The sequence below is a fragment of the Zootoca vivipara genome, chromosome 1 (assembly GCF_965207765.1).
Source record: "Zootoca vivipara chromosome 1, rZooViv2.hap1.1, whole genome shotgun sequence".
NCBI classification, from domain to species: domain Eukaryota; kingdom Metazoa; phylum Chordata; class Lepidosauria; order Squamata; family Lacertidae; genus Zootoca; species Zootoca vivipara.
Window position 1 is genome coordinate 100,956,523 of NC_142582.1, and position 16,229 is coordinate 100,972,751.

The 16,229-nt window shown below is 40.7% G+C and overlaps 1 protein-coding gene across 6 annotated transcripts in view; it reads left to right on the top strand.

Annotated features, from left to right (window-relative positions):
• Positions 1-16,229, top strand: part of AKAP6 (A-kinase anchoring protein 6) — a 257,193-nt gene that overhangs the window by 221,382 nt on the left and 19,582 nt on the right. For all 6 annotated transcript variants that reach the window (XM_088671520.1, XM_088671525.1, XM_088671516.1 and 3 more), the window contains one exon: positions 6,280-6,495. In XM_088671520.1, coding sequence (XP_088527646.1) covers positions 6,280-6,495 — 216 coding nt within the window. The remainder of the gene's footprint in view (positions 1-6,279; positions 6,496-16,229) is intronic.

Genomic DNA, 16,229 nt, shown 5'->3' on the forward strand with positions numbered 1-16,229 from the left:
GAAGTTACTTATTATAGCAATTATGTCAATGTGAGTTTGCTTACTGTGCAACGCCATGGGGTTTAAATATGAGTCAGTTTGTTAAGTAGTGAGTCTAGTCACTAGGCAAGCCATTTGTCTGTATTGACCTGCCATGTGGTGAGGGGAACATAATTTTATTTTTATTTTTTATTTAAGAAGTTTTATAAACTGTTTAATCAAAAAACCTCATAAAACAATAAAAAGTATTCATAAGAACATACTGATAGAGTCAAATTTTAAAAACAAGAAGACACAAATTTTAAAATAGATAAAATCAACAGTTTTAAAGCAAATGTACATAATGAAATTACATGTCTGGGTAGGCTTACTTAAACAAAAAGGGGTTTTTTTGCAGACATAAAAAACAGTACAGTGAAGGTGCCTACCTAATATTAATTTTATCCCCCCCCAAAAAAAAAAACTGTGGAGAAAACTGGAATGTTACACCTGGTAGAACAATACATACACAATTTGCTTATCAAGTAGTAAGATGGATCTAAATAGTTGTTGTTTTTTAATCCCTTACCCCAATACTTTCCCATTTTCCTAAAATTTTCTGTATCTGCCAGCTAGTTCCGACTTGGGATAGCATTAGCTTTAAAAGAATGTCTATGCTTTAAGAGATTATTGCCAAACCCGCATTTTTTATTCCAGGGAGACATAGTGATAGATGCCAGCATTTCAGTAATGATATAAGCAATCTGTAACCTATTATAATTTCCTTTCAGAATAACTTAATTTTCATATTGTTTTATATGACTGGAATTTTAATAGTGTTTTTAATTTAGGAAAAGAAGTATACTATGGATTACTAATTACACAGGAACAGGGATTAAATAGCAGCACCCTGAACTACATTTTTAAAAGAACAAACACTTTTAAAAGTACTTAACCCAGCATAAGGAGTGGCACCAAGAAATTAAAAAATGCCATGCTTAGATAATCATAGCTTTATAGACAAAAAACATGTAAAGAGGCATAAATTCTGTGCTTATTATTTGACTTATTTAATATACTGTACGGCTGGAGTCAAGCTGGAATAAATGCAGGTGCTACTCATTGGCTAGCAATGCGAGAAATTTAATTGTTTTCAAGTAATTTAAAGATAATGTGTTTGTATGTATATTTCAAAGCCCATAATTTGACAGGAGTAGTTATGCCAAAGCCACTCAGGTTGCATACCAATGAGTCAAGCAGAATTTCCTAAACAATCGAAACGTACTTAAAAGAAATTTGTTTGATGGCTCTTGTATTTTTCACATGTAAGTAGAGTGAAAAGGAAAATAAGTTTTGTATTAGAAGTGTGGATATTTTTAATAATAAATGTCACATGCCATTTCCAAACTTGTCAGTGAGATGCCACACTCTTAAAAAGGAATCTTGGCAAGGGGAGATGCTCATTGCAGCAATTGGATGGATAATAGTATAAAAGGGATTGTTTTTAAATGAAGGGAACTAGTGCTCTATTTTGAAAGAACTCATAATCTATTTTAAACTGTCACTCTATGTTTCTGACTTGCAATTAGATGATATTTCCAAAATGTCAGTCTCAGAGTTTCCTTCGACCGTCACCCTAATAAAATCTGACGGCAAGTGTATTATACCCAAACTCCCCCCACCCATAATTAGCATCAAAGATCCTCACTAAGGTTAATCAGGAAAGTTGTACAAAGGGTTTCCAATGAATGGCCATGAAAGCAGCAGTATGCCTTTAAAAAAAATCCTTGTAATATAGGCAAGATGGATGACAATCAGGAGACAAATGTATGAGCAAAGATGTTTGGAGAGAATAGTTTTGTAGTGTATGATGTATGTTACGCAAATGAGCTTATTAGGACTCTCATCTATTTTATTATTGGTGCCCAATTTAATAGAGGCATTTAAAAAACAATATTTCTGCCTGACTCCTCAGAAGGAAGAAGATACATTGATATAATTGAAAGCAAATGATTGCATGTTGTGCCATTTAATCATGTCATTTTTCAGTGGCTGTTTTCAGCACTTCACTGCATGCTTATAGAATATTTAGCTTTATATAGATTAGGCTCCACCACCAGAAACTGAGCTCAGCGATTATTTAAAGCAACGTTTTCTTTTAAGTTTTGAATCAGTTTTTTTAAAAAAGCCAGATTTGTCAGTGTTTTCTTTAGAAGATTATCAGCCATCATTCACTTCTAGTATGTGGCATTTGGTTGCATTATTATTATTAAGAGAGATAACTTATTGCTAGTTGTTCTTTTCAAGTCTATAATGGAAAACTTTATATTTTTTTCATCATTTACAGAGTGCATCTACAATAATTTTTTAATACATGGGGCTCACCAAGCCAGCAGGAAGAATTAGAAACATGCTCAAAAATCTTACAGAAAGCTTTCATTAACAGTCAATTTTATAGATGTAGATGTTATCAAGATAACTGGTCATAAAAAAACATGGAATTAGTTTGGAGCCTATACAACCCAGCTTTCTAACTGCACTGTCCAATCTCCTAAGAAATCGTTTCTAGACTTCGTACAGGGACCAACGTATTAAGAACTATGAAACAGTCTTTGGCTGCAGTCTTATACAAATTTACCTCTATATCTGATCTTCTAATGTCCAGGTGAGAATGCAACTTTTTGACTCAGGCATATCTCTACCTCTCCAGGGTCTATTTCTGAAAAGACTCACAGTAGAAGCTGGTGATGGACAGCATTGGTGGTTGGGACCAGTGCTTTTTTCCCTAAAAATAAATATAAATGTTTAGGGGGATGCGTACCCCCGTGTACCCCCAGAAAAAAGTACTGGTTGGAACCATTTATGAACCACTTCCCCACAATCCCCTCAAGCAGCTTTGTTACAGGTCAGGAGGTCCCAGTCTCAGTATGGCTTTAGTGACATTTCCAGTTCTGAAGTGAACACAGCCCTGTGCAAGGCAGAATAATTAGGAAGAATGGGACAGCCTTGCATGTGTTGATTGGCGAGCTTGGAAGTATCACCAACATTTCATTGGCTGAAGCAACATTTGATTTGCTAGTATGCAAATTTGTGGTGTAAAATGCTGGCAGGGTTTGTGAATGTCGCTTCTAGTTTTGATATTACATCTGTGTTCCCGGAGAATTTTTAGCAATACACTTCAGGAAAGTAAATACAGGCAGGTTTAAGGAACATTAGAAAATGCATTCCAGCTATAAATTGCATAATAAAGTTGGTGGGTATATTTTGGCATAAATAGTGGTTTGGAAATTTGTCATTCAACTTGTTTAAAATTCAGAGATATTAAGGGGAGAGTGTTCCCTCATTAAGAAATAATGGGATTTTGGCTATTGTAAGAGTAAGGCAATTGAAACAGTTATAGGGCGCATTTTATTAATAACTAGAACATCTGTATAAAATGTCCACCTGCTGATAAACTGTGCAGTGTTACTTTACAATGAAATGCACTTAATCATTTTAAGACATCTTCTAATGACGTCTTATTGGGATTAACATTTTGAACACAAATACTTTTAGGCATTAAAACACCCATTTTAAATGAGATTGCATTGTCTTGTTTACCCTTGTTCATTAATAAGCAATCTGTTAACTGCTAGAACACTCAAATTACGGAAGTGCAAGCTGATTAGTAAGCAGCTATATTATGGATATAATCATATTTTTTGTTGAAGACTTTCAGTTTAACAATCAATTTCCCCTTTACCCAAAGGCATAAAAAGGAATGTATACATATAGATATTAGAAATTAACACCATTGCTTTGCTTTAGGAATTCAGCTTTGCACTCGTTAGGAAACAGAAAACTTTCAGAGGGAGAGCTACTTTTCTTATGCAGAAAATGTATTTAAGTGCAATCTTACTATTATTTTTAAACAATGGCAATATTTAGCTTTTCCTCTTGGAAGCAGCAGTTTCGGTTAGGAGGGTGCACCAAAAGAAGTCCATGTTTTTCAGTTACCAGTATCTCTAAACAGCTCAGATATTTTTCACAAGGCTTTTCTTATTAACTGTAATTCCCTACCCCCATCCCGCTGCTACCAAATTTTCCCTAAAAGGAAACCTAAAATGCTTGGGTGATAGCTTAGATTTTTCTCATGGGGTTATGTACTTTCATCTGTAGCTTCCTGCAGAGAGAAACAGATGTTTTCACGGTGCACAATTTAAATTGCCTAGTACGCTCCTGAATGTGAAGAAGTCTTCCGTGCTCTAATATGGTAGAAGATACTAGATCCACAGCAACTCAGTGAAGGAAACGCAGTGTGTGGGAGCAGGGGAGGGAGGCTAGGCTGAAAAATACATCTTCCTAGACACTTGTGGCGGCATTTTCCCCTTGGTGTCTCTCTTCAAAAAGCACTTAACACACTGTAATGTTGACTGCAGATTTGCACAGAACAGCACAGAAACAAAGGAAGCTATAGGGCGGACAGACCAAAATAAAGAGAACTAGCTACTCATCATGATGGCTATGTTCTACCTCCACTGTTGGAGGTGATATGCCTCTGGATACCTGTTGCTGGGGGGTCACAAGTGGGGCAAACACCGCTGAACTAAGGTCCTCCTTTTGGACTTTCCATAAACATCTACTGGTCACCGTGAGAACAGGATTGTCAGGTCCCAAAATGCAACAAAAACAAAATGCAACTTGCAAGTAAGAAAGAGATCTTTATTCAGGCTCAGCAGCAAGCATAAGGTCCAAAACATCAAGATTCCAAGGTACATGAGTAGGCAAGAGGTTCATATTTTAATGAAAGCTACAAAAATGTTCCAACAGTTAGCAGGGAGGGCATTCCACCTCCATCCCTGGTTGCCACCCTTCCAGTCCTCCACCTGCTTCTCCATCGTCTTCATCTTGAGCTGCCAAACCATGCCAGATCCTGATGGAGCCGAAGGGCCCATGACATGGATGATGAACTAGATGCCGTTTTGGGTTGTTCCTCTTGTGTTCTTTTTTTTTGCAACAGAGGGACACGGGTGTGTGAAAACTGTAAGAAAGAAAGAAAAAATGTTTCCTTGGTTGAATTACAAGTTGAAATGTCTCTGTTATCCCACATCTTTCCAGTGCAATCAACTTCAAAATATTTAAATCTATAACATATGGAACTGTTCAAAAGTTTTGCTGGCCCGTTATACCAAAATTCAGAGAGTCGTGGAAGTGCTGAAATCATACCTTTATTAAAGCCTACAAACACTCAGACCAAGGAAGAGTTTCATGTAACTCAAAAGCTAGTACCCTGCCTTGTGAACCTTGGTTGGTCCTAATAAGGCCCATGTTTTGCCAACCCTTTGTCTTTTCTATATGGCAGTGCTTCAATATTCCTATATGTTTGCAGTGTTAATTTTTTTTAAAAGGTGTCTTGGTAAATTCTACTGATAGTTTCTAAATTTCAGTACTATATTTGTTTCATATGGAGAGGAGTTTTCAGGGGTGGGGAAGACTGTTTGGCCTGGGGCCTCAAGCTCAAAAGGGGCCTCAGATTTTATTTTATTGTTATACACATTTTTGGCATTCGATGCGTTTGACAACTTGCCTTTTAGAAAGGGGGAGGGGAAGAAGTGCTGGGGCTTCCTCTCGGCTTGCTTTGCTGTCTGCTAGTCTCAAGGAACAAGCAGCAGGCCACCGCTTTTGTCATGGATGAGCTTTGGAAAGTTGTATGTGTGTGTGTAGTGGTGGTGGAGAAAGAAGCACAAGAGTTAATACCATTTGCCGTTGCATTTATTTTGCTGTCTTTTCCTGCTCTGGCATTGGTTGCAGTGTTAACTTCTCTTTGTAGGAAAGGCTAAATGTTGGACATTGTGAGAAAACTAGGAGAGGAGAGGGGTGAATAGTTATCATCGTATTTGTTTGTTTCTTTGTTTGTTTGTTTGGGGAATTGGGGAAGTGCTGGGGCTCATGACCGCCTCCCTCATGGAGGGGCTTGGGGGGGGGGAAAGATAATTTAATTTGTATTTTTATTGCTTCTTTTGATTCTTATGTTGTATCTTATTGCATTACAGTTTGAAAACCATAGAATTCAAATTGTAATGCAACAAACGTAGTATAAAAAAATAAAAATAAGCAGTACAAATACAACTATAAATCAATATGAATTTGAATGCTCATGCGCTGCGGAGCACCTGAATGAAGTTCATGAACTGGTGCTCCATGGACCAGTTTGGAACCCCTGCTATAAGTTATGGTGTTGCATAATATCCTTAAAGCAGCAACAACACTGGACTCTGCAAGTGACTGCTGAATTCTTATACTTATAAAGTGCATTAACACTGACCATTCTTCTGTCCACAGTCCCTCTGCTGTGAAATTAAGCAGAGACGCCGAGGCGTGGGCTCAGTGTTGCGTTTGTGCCAGCACCTCCTTAATGACCAGGATACCTGTAATCTCAACGCAGATCACCAGTCAATGCAGCTGATAATTGTAAATCTTGAAAGAAGGTGGGAAGCCATCGTCATGCAAGCTGTCCAGTGGCAAACTAGACTGCAGAAGAAGTTGGCAAAGCATTCCGTAAGTGAAACCTGCCTGATGGTCCTTCCCTCCAAATGCATTCATGTGGGGCATTTTCCCAGCACCTTAAAATCCTTTCCTTAATATCCTCTTGATATCTTCACTGAAGGTGCAACAGCTAGCCAAATAATTAGGCTTCTGAACCTGTCTCCCCAAACATATAATGATCCTGTCAATGGAATCAACTGATTAATGGGCTATGAACACGTTGCACAAACTCGAGTTCTGTTTTTAAACACATAGATTCTGATCCTTTTAAGGCACTGAATGGATTTTGTGGAATTGAAATCAATGGCAGATAAGGGTAGTCAATGGTTTTCTGGATTAGACCAAAACATGTACTGTTGTTTGTAATACAATACACTTCAATCATTTGTCTAGATCTCTATAAAGCAGCCCCTGCGTTTATTCTGAACATCCCGTTTGTCCAGCACTATTCTGCATCTATGTGCTTTATCCCATCAATTCCAACCTTATTGCCAAACTGAGTTAGAGAGCATGGAATAAATACTATGGCAATAAGTGTTTTGTACAGGTTCAAAATATTAAAGTTGGAATTGTTCTACATGTAATCTACTTCAGCCTGTCCTGAGACAAGCTATCCAATATTTAAAGCATCCTCAATACATGCTCGTCCAACCTTTCCTTGAAGACCTGTGGAATTCTGACATTGCTTGCAATGGACAGAATGAAAAGTGTTTCACTTTTTAACAGCGTTTCTAAAGTAGCTCATGACATAAATAGTACACAACAGGGGCAGCTGTGTATTGGAGCCAAAGCAGGACCTTCCTTCTGGTCCTACAGGGTAGTGGTGCAGAGACTGCCCATCTGATCCAGAAGCCTTACTCCTCTTAAAATAGCAGCAGCTGGCAAAAAGCTGTATTGTTTTTGTTGCGTTGTGCTCTCACTTTTTCACCTTCTGGTGCCGACTGTTCTCTTTTGCCTGAAGCAGAGGCAAGCGGCAACTGTGAAAAAGCTCTGCAGGCTGCTGAACACACGTGTAAAAGCACCACTGCAGCCAGAGTTACTCTCATCTTTGCCATGCGAGCTGCTGCTGCTGGGTTTAGCTGCAGTTCCTCTAAATAAGCTGCTACGTGCTAATTAAAGGCTAGTGCTGCTCTTGCAGCAGGAGTGAAGTAGTCTTGTGGCTCTATTTGGATAGGAATCGATTGGGAGGTGAGGTAGGGGGAGTGTAAAAGCACTGTGTGCTTTCTTGATGTCAGGATGCCAGAGAACTTCACAAGCTCCACACTGCTTTGTTCCCACTTTGCCTGGGGTAACCTAGACTTCTTTGCTGGACTGAATTACATTTTACCTGGTAGGGAATGCAACTGGTGAGAAATGGCAGCCATTAAGAACTCTCCATATGGGTTTTATTTCTCGTTTTGGGGAGGCCTCTTGCTACTAACATATGCATCTCATATGAAAACAGGGCTAGTTTCAAAATCTACCATTTTCTTACATGATAAAAAGAGTTCTTAGAATCAGGATGCTGCAGTTGGAACTGAAATTAGTTAGTCTCTCTTGCATTTTTTTTCCTCTCCCTCCCCTGCCATCTCCCAATTCCAAGCTGGCATGCTACAACATTTCCTTTCATTCAGTTCCTGTGTAGTCATTTCTTGGGCTGATCCCAAGATTGCTTTCTCTGCTTTCCCTATCTCTCTGCACTTGATGGTGTGCCAGTCTTGGCACATGAATGGTATCCCCGGGAAACAAGTATATAGTTTTTTTATTTGAGGTTGTCCACAATATACTGTAATATATGAAAACAAATGGGATGTGTTTACATCTCTGATGGCATCAGACTCGGTGTTGGCAAGAGTCATTGACAGTGCAAATGCTGGCCTGGTTGATTAGATGTGTTGCGGAAGTTCAGGAATTGCTTCCATCTTCTGTTCTTTTAATACATCTATCAACATTTTCCTTTGACCGTTTTCCTTTTCATGGTCCCCAATGGCAACCTATTGTTATTGCTTGGGGGTTATGTTGAAATTATTTGTAAAGAGCTTGGAGTTGTTGTTTTTTAGTAGCTTTTTAAAAGATCCTTTTACAATATCCACAGTTTCCCCCAAAACATAAAGTTTCTCTAGGACTGATAGCAAAAGATGGTTTGTTTCTCATATTATCAGTGTATGTCAATATGAAAGTTGGCATTGAATTGCTGTGGTTTTTCCTTAAAATTCTGGAGCAATCCCCAATACACTTTCCCCATCTAGTCATGTGTCAAGTCTATTTGCATAAAGTTTATTTCATTTAATTAATTCATTTTATTCAGTGAAAAGGATTTCTGAATAATTCAGACTGCCTGCCTATGAAATGGAATTCCAGGAGTGGTTTAACAATCAACCCTTCTTCCCAGGGGACTCTGGGAACTGTAACTCAGAGAGGGAAATAGGGCTCACCTAACAGCTATCAGCACCCTAAACAAACTAAAGTTCCCAGAATTCATTGTGGAAAGACATGGCGGGAAAGTTTTATAATAGTGCTTTAACTGTACGGCGTGGATGTGGTTTTGGTGTAATGTTCTCCTAGTAGCAGCTCTACCGAAATTCTGTCTGAGCAGAAGTGTCCAAACCCTTTTCAAAGGCAGCCCTGTTTAGTGCTTGTTATAGCCATCCAGTTTGGATGTAACCATAGTATCAATTGCTGTATTCTTCCCTAGGAACAGAAGCAGTTGGTTAACCAACCTAAGTTAGTAAAAATACACTCATGGTCACAGCTGCCAACAAAAAGATTGACAGCTCGTCCATAGTGCCACTTGTCCCATACCTAGGAAGCACAGGTCCAAGCAGTTTTCCACTTGATCAATGCTGTCTGAGCGGTTACCCCTGGTCCCGCTCTTTTGCATGTGCAGACCTTTTAACCACCACCACCACCCCAAATAAATTCAGACAAGACTCAAATTTTGCTTTGGTTTTTGGCAGAATTTAGGCCACAACTTTATTGATTACAATCAAATGAGTGGTTGCATAGGCTCTGGTTCGACTAGCTCCCTGCACCCTTGCAGGCAGCACTGACCCTGGGCACCAATTATAAGTCAGCATTGGGTGAACACCTGGGACAGTGGAAAGCAGGAGCCCTGCTAGTCCTCCACCCAGATGTCCCCTAGACTCAGGCTCAGGGAACAACCCCTCACAGGGTTGACCAACCAATGAGTCCATGGATTCCTTTAACGGAATACCCATCGCATAGGGATGACCAGACCGCTCTGCCACCCCATCACCTGAACCAGAGCCAATCCGCAACCTTACAAGTTGTGACGATTTGCTACGCGGCAGGCGAAACCCAAATGGCACCAGCCAATCAGCCAAGTGGGGAAAATTCCTGCCGCGCCCCTGTCCCAACGACAGACGGCACATGACGGCATAGCAAGGTCAAGCGCAAGCCCTAAATATAGGCAGAGGTGGGTGGATGTTCCGATGCACAGAACCCAAAAGAGGAAGCTTAGGGACACGTATGTGGGCTTAAATAGAGGTCCCTTGATCGAATTAGCTGGCATCCCATTGGTCAGATTGCATCCAAGATTGAGGGACCGCCAATAGGGTGTTGTGGCTATCCAAACAGTCCCACCCAAAACACAGGGTCTGGTTGCCAGGTCACACCGCAACACATGCCCTCTTGTTAGGGAGGACCCAGTTTCCCAGGAAAAACCTTCTCCTATAGAAGCTGCTCATATAAGCAGAATTGCCAGGGCTACAAATGAGGGTTTAGGCAAAACACCTCTTCCAAAAGAGAGACTGTTGTTCTTTTCAATTCATTATCTATGATTTCATTGTCCTTGCCTTGAAATCTGTCACATATAAGAGGCCACTACCGGTATTCTTTTTTCTTTCCTACACAACTGAAGAAGCTGTTAGTTGCCACATTTTGAGTTGGTATCATTTAGGTTTGGGATGCCTGCCTGATTGAAGTCTGTTCCTGGCTCTCTGCAATATTTCTGACTTAAGATTATTCATGTGGATTTGAGAAATGCTTCCTTTCCATCATGCAAATTTTCCTCTGCTGCCGAACGCTTCTGTAAGTACACTGTACTATGTGTCCAGCTCAATTCCCATGTGCATTGGCTTTGAAAGTATGCTGTACATCCAGCCACATAATTGAAAATAATAAGGCCACAATAAATGGGATGGCCTTAGGGTATAACACCCAAGGGATTCAATTGGTGTCACTCTGCATCAATGTCCATGCATCATGGTAATTGAGGTAACATAACCAATTACCACATTTTAATTAGAGTTGTAAGAACTTGGAAAAATCTGCGGTGGTGAGACAGCTCACTTTAAAAAAAACACACACACACACCAAGCATTTGCTTTCCAGAAGCCTTTTTCTTGGATGCTTATTCTTAGGAGTCAAAGAGGTTGCTGAAAGTACCATTTGAGAGGAGGTTGGGAAAAAATCCAGATTCTTTATAATGAATGAAAAGCAAACCTGGAAACAAAAATGTGCTAACATGGTGCATTCCTGCTAAGCTGATATCCTCATCCACTTCTTCTTTTGTGCTTCCCTGACACTTTTAGGAAAAGAAAACAGTTGTTCATAAAGTTGGCCCTAAATGAAGTATCCTTTGGTGAAATGCTTAAAAAAAAATATCAATAGCATCATGCTCATTACACATGTTGGAAAATCACCTATAGAAGAATGATGCACAAGTTATGACATTGTTGTTTTGATACACATCACCACTCAATACTAACAGCACTTGGCATCAGAAATGACCTAATTGCGAACTAAATAATTATTTTGTGAGGCAAGAACAAATGGCAAAAGAAGTAGCATGTTGTTGTTTAGTCGTTTAGTCGTGTCCGACTCTTCGTGACCCCATGGACCATAGCACGCCAGGCACTCCTGTCTTGCACTGCCTCCCGCAGTTTGGTCAAACTCATGTTCGTAGCTTCGAGAACACTGTCCAACCATCTCGTCCTCTGTCGTCCCCTTCTCCTAGTGCCCTCAATCTTTCCCAACATCAGGGTCTTTTCCAAGGATTCTTCTCTTCTCATGAGGTGGCCAAAGTATTGGAGCCTCAGCTTCACGATCTGTCCTTCCAGTGAGCACTCAGGGCTGATTTCCTTAAGAATAGATAGGTTTGATCTTCTAGCAGTCCATGGGACTCTCAAGAGTCTCCTCCAGCACCATAATTCAAAAGCATCAATTCTTCGACGATCAGCCTTCTTTATGGTCCAGCTCTCACTTCCATACATCACTACTGGGAAAACCATAGCTTTAACTATACGGACCTTTGTCGGCAAAGTGATGTCTCTGCTTTTTAAGATGCTGTCTAGGTTTGTCATTGCTTTTCTCCCAAGAAGCAGGCGTCTTTTAATTTCGTGACTGCTGTCACCATCTGCAGTGATCAAGGAGCCCAAGAAAGTAAAATCTCTCACTGCCTCCATTTCTTCCCCTTCTATTTGCCAGGAGGTGATGGGACCAGTGGCCATGATCTTGGTTTTTTTGATGTTGAGCTTCAGACCATATTTTGCGCTCTCCTCTTTCACCCTCATTAAAAGGTTCTTTAATTCCTCCTCGCTTTCTGCCATCAAGGTTGTGTCATCTGCATATCTGAGGTTGTTGATATTTCTTCCGGCAATCTTAATTCCGGCTTGGGATTCATCTAGTCCAGCCTTTCGCATGATGAATTCTGCATATAAGTTAAATAAGCAGGGAGACAATATACAACCTTGTCGTACTCCTTTCCCAATTTTGAACCAATCAGTTGTTCCATATCCAGTTCTAACTGTAGCTTCTTGTCCCACATAGAGATTTCTCAGGAGACAGATGAGGTGATCAGGCACTCCCATTTCTTTAAGAACTTGCCATAGTTTGCTGTGGTCGACACAGTCAAAGGCTTTTGCATAGTCAATGAAGCAGAAGTAGACGTTTTTCTGGAACTCTCTAGCTTTCTCCATAATCCAGCGTATGTTTGCTATTTGGTCTCTGGTTCCTCTGCCCTTTCGAAATCCAGCTTGCACTTCTGGGAGTTCTCGGTCCACATACTGCCTAAGCCTGCCTTGTAGAATTTTAAGCATAACCTTGCTAGCGTGTGAAATGAGCGCAATTGTGCGGTAGTTGGAGCATTCTTTGGCACTGCCCTTCTTTGGAATTGGGATGTAGACTGATCTTCTCCAACCCTCTGGCCATTGCTGAGTTTTCCAAACTTGCTGGCATATTGGGTGTAGCACCTTAACAGCATCATCTTTTAAAATTTTAAATAGTTCAGCTGGAATATCATCACTTCCACTGGCCTTGTTATTAGCAATGCTTTCTAAGGCCCATTTGACTTCACTCTCCAAGATGTCTGGCTCAAGGTCAGCAACCACACTACCTGGGGTGTATGAGACCTCCATATCTTTCTGGTATAATTCCTCTGTGTATTCTTGCCACCTCTTCTTGATGTCTTCTGCTTCTGTTAGGTCCTTACCACTTTTGTCCTTGATTATGGTAATCTTTGTACGAAATGTTCCTTTCATATCTCCAATTTTCTTGAACAGATCTCTGGTTTTCCCCATTCTATTGTTTTCCTCTATTTCTTTGCATTGCTCATTTAAGAAGACCCTCTTGTCTCTCCTTGCTGTTTTTTGGAAATCTGCATTCAGTTTCCTGTATCTTTCCCTATCTCCCTTGCATTTTGCTTGCCTCCTCTCCTCCGCTATTTGTAAGGCCTCGTTGGATAGCCATTTTGCTTTCTTGCATTTCCTTTTCCTTGGGATGGTTTTCGTTGCTGCCTCCTGTATAATGTTACGAGCCTCCATCCATAGTTCTTCAGGCACTCTGTCCACCAAATCTAAATCCTTAAACCTGTTCCTCACTTCCACTGTGTATTCATAAGGGATTTGATTCAGATTGTATCTTACTGGCCCAGTGCTTTTTCCTACTTTCTTCAGTTTAAGCTGGAATTTTGCTATAAGAAGCTGATGATCTGAGTTACAGTCAGCTCCAGGTCTTGTTTTTGCTGACTGTATAGAGCTTCTCCATCTTTGGCTGCAGAGAATATAATCAATCTGATTTCGATGCTGCCCATTTGGTGATATCCATGTGTAGAGTCGTCTCTTGTGTTGTTGGAAGAGAGTGTTTGTGATGACCAGCTTGTTCTCTTGACAGAACTCTATTAGCCTTTGCCCTGCTTCATTTTGAACTCCAAGGCCAAACTTGCCAGTTGTTCCTTTTATCTCTTGATTCCCTACTTTAGCATTCCAATCCCCTGTAATGAGAAGAACATCCTTCTTTGGTGTCATTTCTAGAAGTTGTTGTAGGTCTTCATAGAATTGGTCAATTTCACTTTCTTCAGCACTGGTAGTTGGTGCATAAACTTGGATTACTGTGATGTTAAAAGGTCTGCCTTGGATTCGTATCGAGATCATTCTGTCATTTTTGAGATTGCATCCCATTACAGCTTTTTCCACTCTTTTGTTGACTATGAGGGCCACTCCATTTCTGCTACAGGATTCTTGCCCACAGTAGTAGATATGATAGTCACCCGAACTGAATTCGCCCATTCCCTTCCATTTTAGTTCACTGATGCCCAGGATGTCGATATTTATTCTTGTCATCTCATTTTTGACCACATCCAGCTTACCTCCACTCATGGTTCTTACATTCCAGGTTCCTATGCAATATTTTTCTTTACAGCATCGGACTTTCCTTTCGCTTCCAGGCATATCCGCAACTGAGCGTCCTTTCGGCTTTGGCCCAGCCGCTTCATCAGCTCTGAATCTACTTGTACTTGTCCTCCGCTCTTCCTCAGTAGCATGTTGGACGCCTTCCGACCTGAGGGGCTCATCTTCCAGCGTCATAACTTTTATATGCCTGTTGTCTTTGTCCATGGAGTTTTCTTGGCAGGGATACTGGAGTGGCTTGCCAGTTCCTTCTCCAGGTGGATCACGTTTAGTCAAAACTCTCCACTATGACCTGTCCATCTTGGGTGGCCCTGCATGGCATAGCTCATAGCTTCTCTGAGTTATTCAAGCCCCTTCGCCACGACAAGGCATTGATCCATGAAGGGGATAGCATAAGAATTTGCTATAGACCTCATTCTGCAAGCTGGTGTGAAAATCAGGAAATAAAACACAGTTACTTGCTCCATTTATGTTCCATTAATACCAGATACTTGATATAAGCCTTCCATGAGCATGTGTGTCCACAGGGTTTTTTCAGGGAGGGGCACGGAAAACACTTTAAATATGAGAGAGGGTTTTCTTTCTAACCTCAGAACCCTGTTTTGCCCATAGTAGAGCTGATCCACTATGGGAGTGCCTGATCACCTCATCTGTCTCCTGAGAAATCTCTATGTGGGACAAGAAGCTACAGTTAGAACAGGATATGGAACAACTGATTGGTTCAAAATTGGGAAAGGAGTACGACAAGGCTGTATATTGTCTCCCTGCTTATTTAACTTATATGCAGAATTCATCATGCGAAATGATGATGAATCCCAAACCGGAATTAAGATTGCCGGAAGAAATATCAACAACCTCAGATATGCAGATGACACAACCTTAATGGCAGAAAGTGAGGAGGAATTAAAGAACCTTTTAATGAGGGTGAAAGAGGAGAGTGCAAAACATGGTCTGAAGCTCAACATCAAAAAAACCAAGATCATGGCCACTGGTCCCATCACCTCCTGGCAAATAGAAGGGGAAGAAATGGAGGCAGTGAGGGATTTTACTTTCTTGGGCTCCTTGATCACCGCAGATGGTGACAGCAGTCACGAAATTAAAAGACGCCTGCTTCTTGGGAGAAAAGCAATGACAAACCTAGACAGCATCTTAAAAAGCAGAGACATCACCTTGCCTACAAAGGTCCGTATAGTTAAAGCTATGGTTTTCCCAGTAGTGATGTATGGAAGTGAGAGCTGGACCATAAAGAAGGCTGATCGCCAAAGAATTGATGCTTTTGAATTATGGTGCTGGAGGAGACTCTTGAGAGTCCCATGGACTGCAAGAAGATCAAACCTATCCATTCTGAAGGAAATCAGCCCTGAGTGCTCACTGGAAGGACAGATCGTGAAGCTGAGGCTCCAATACTTTGGCCACCTTATGAGAAGAGAAGACTCCCTGGAAAAGCCCCTGATGTTGGGAAAGATTGAGGGCACTAGGAGAAGGGGACGACAGAGGATGAGATGCTTGGACAGTGTTCTCGAAGCTACGAACATGAGTTTGACCAAACTGCGGGAGGCAGTACAAGACAGGAGTACCTGGCATGCTATGGTCCATGGGGTCACGAAGAGTCGGACACGACTAAATGACTAAACAACAACAACAACAACAGAGTTGATCCACAAGTAGAAACTTTTTTCTGTTAATTGATATCTCATTCTGGATCAGAATGTTTGTCTATAAAATGTTTGCATTCTTTTCATTTACCTTCTTGGGACCTTATTTTAAGCCTTTGACTATTGCTTCTACTACAATGACTACTATTCCATATTTTAAGTATATTTTGTTGGCATCTGTCTGTCTTGGGAGACAATGGAAGAGTGTGCCTTTCGGGTGAAGTCAAACCATTGGAGAGTTACAGCACCTGCTATGGCTGTAGAAACCAATATGAGACAGACATGTTTTGTTGCAGGTGGGGCAGATTAAGGTGTCCAGTTGTCCTGATACAGGTGTACCAGTGTCACCAGTTACTGTTAATCTTAACTGGATTTAAAATGCTGAATTATCCCATTGGATACCTGTTACATTCAGTTTGTATGGAGAAAAGAGTACAGGATGTTACATTTTTAAATAAGCAGGAAG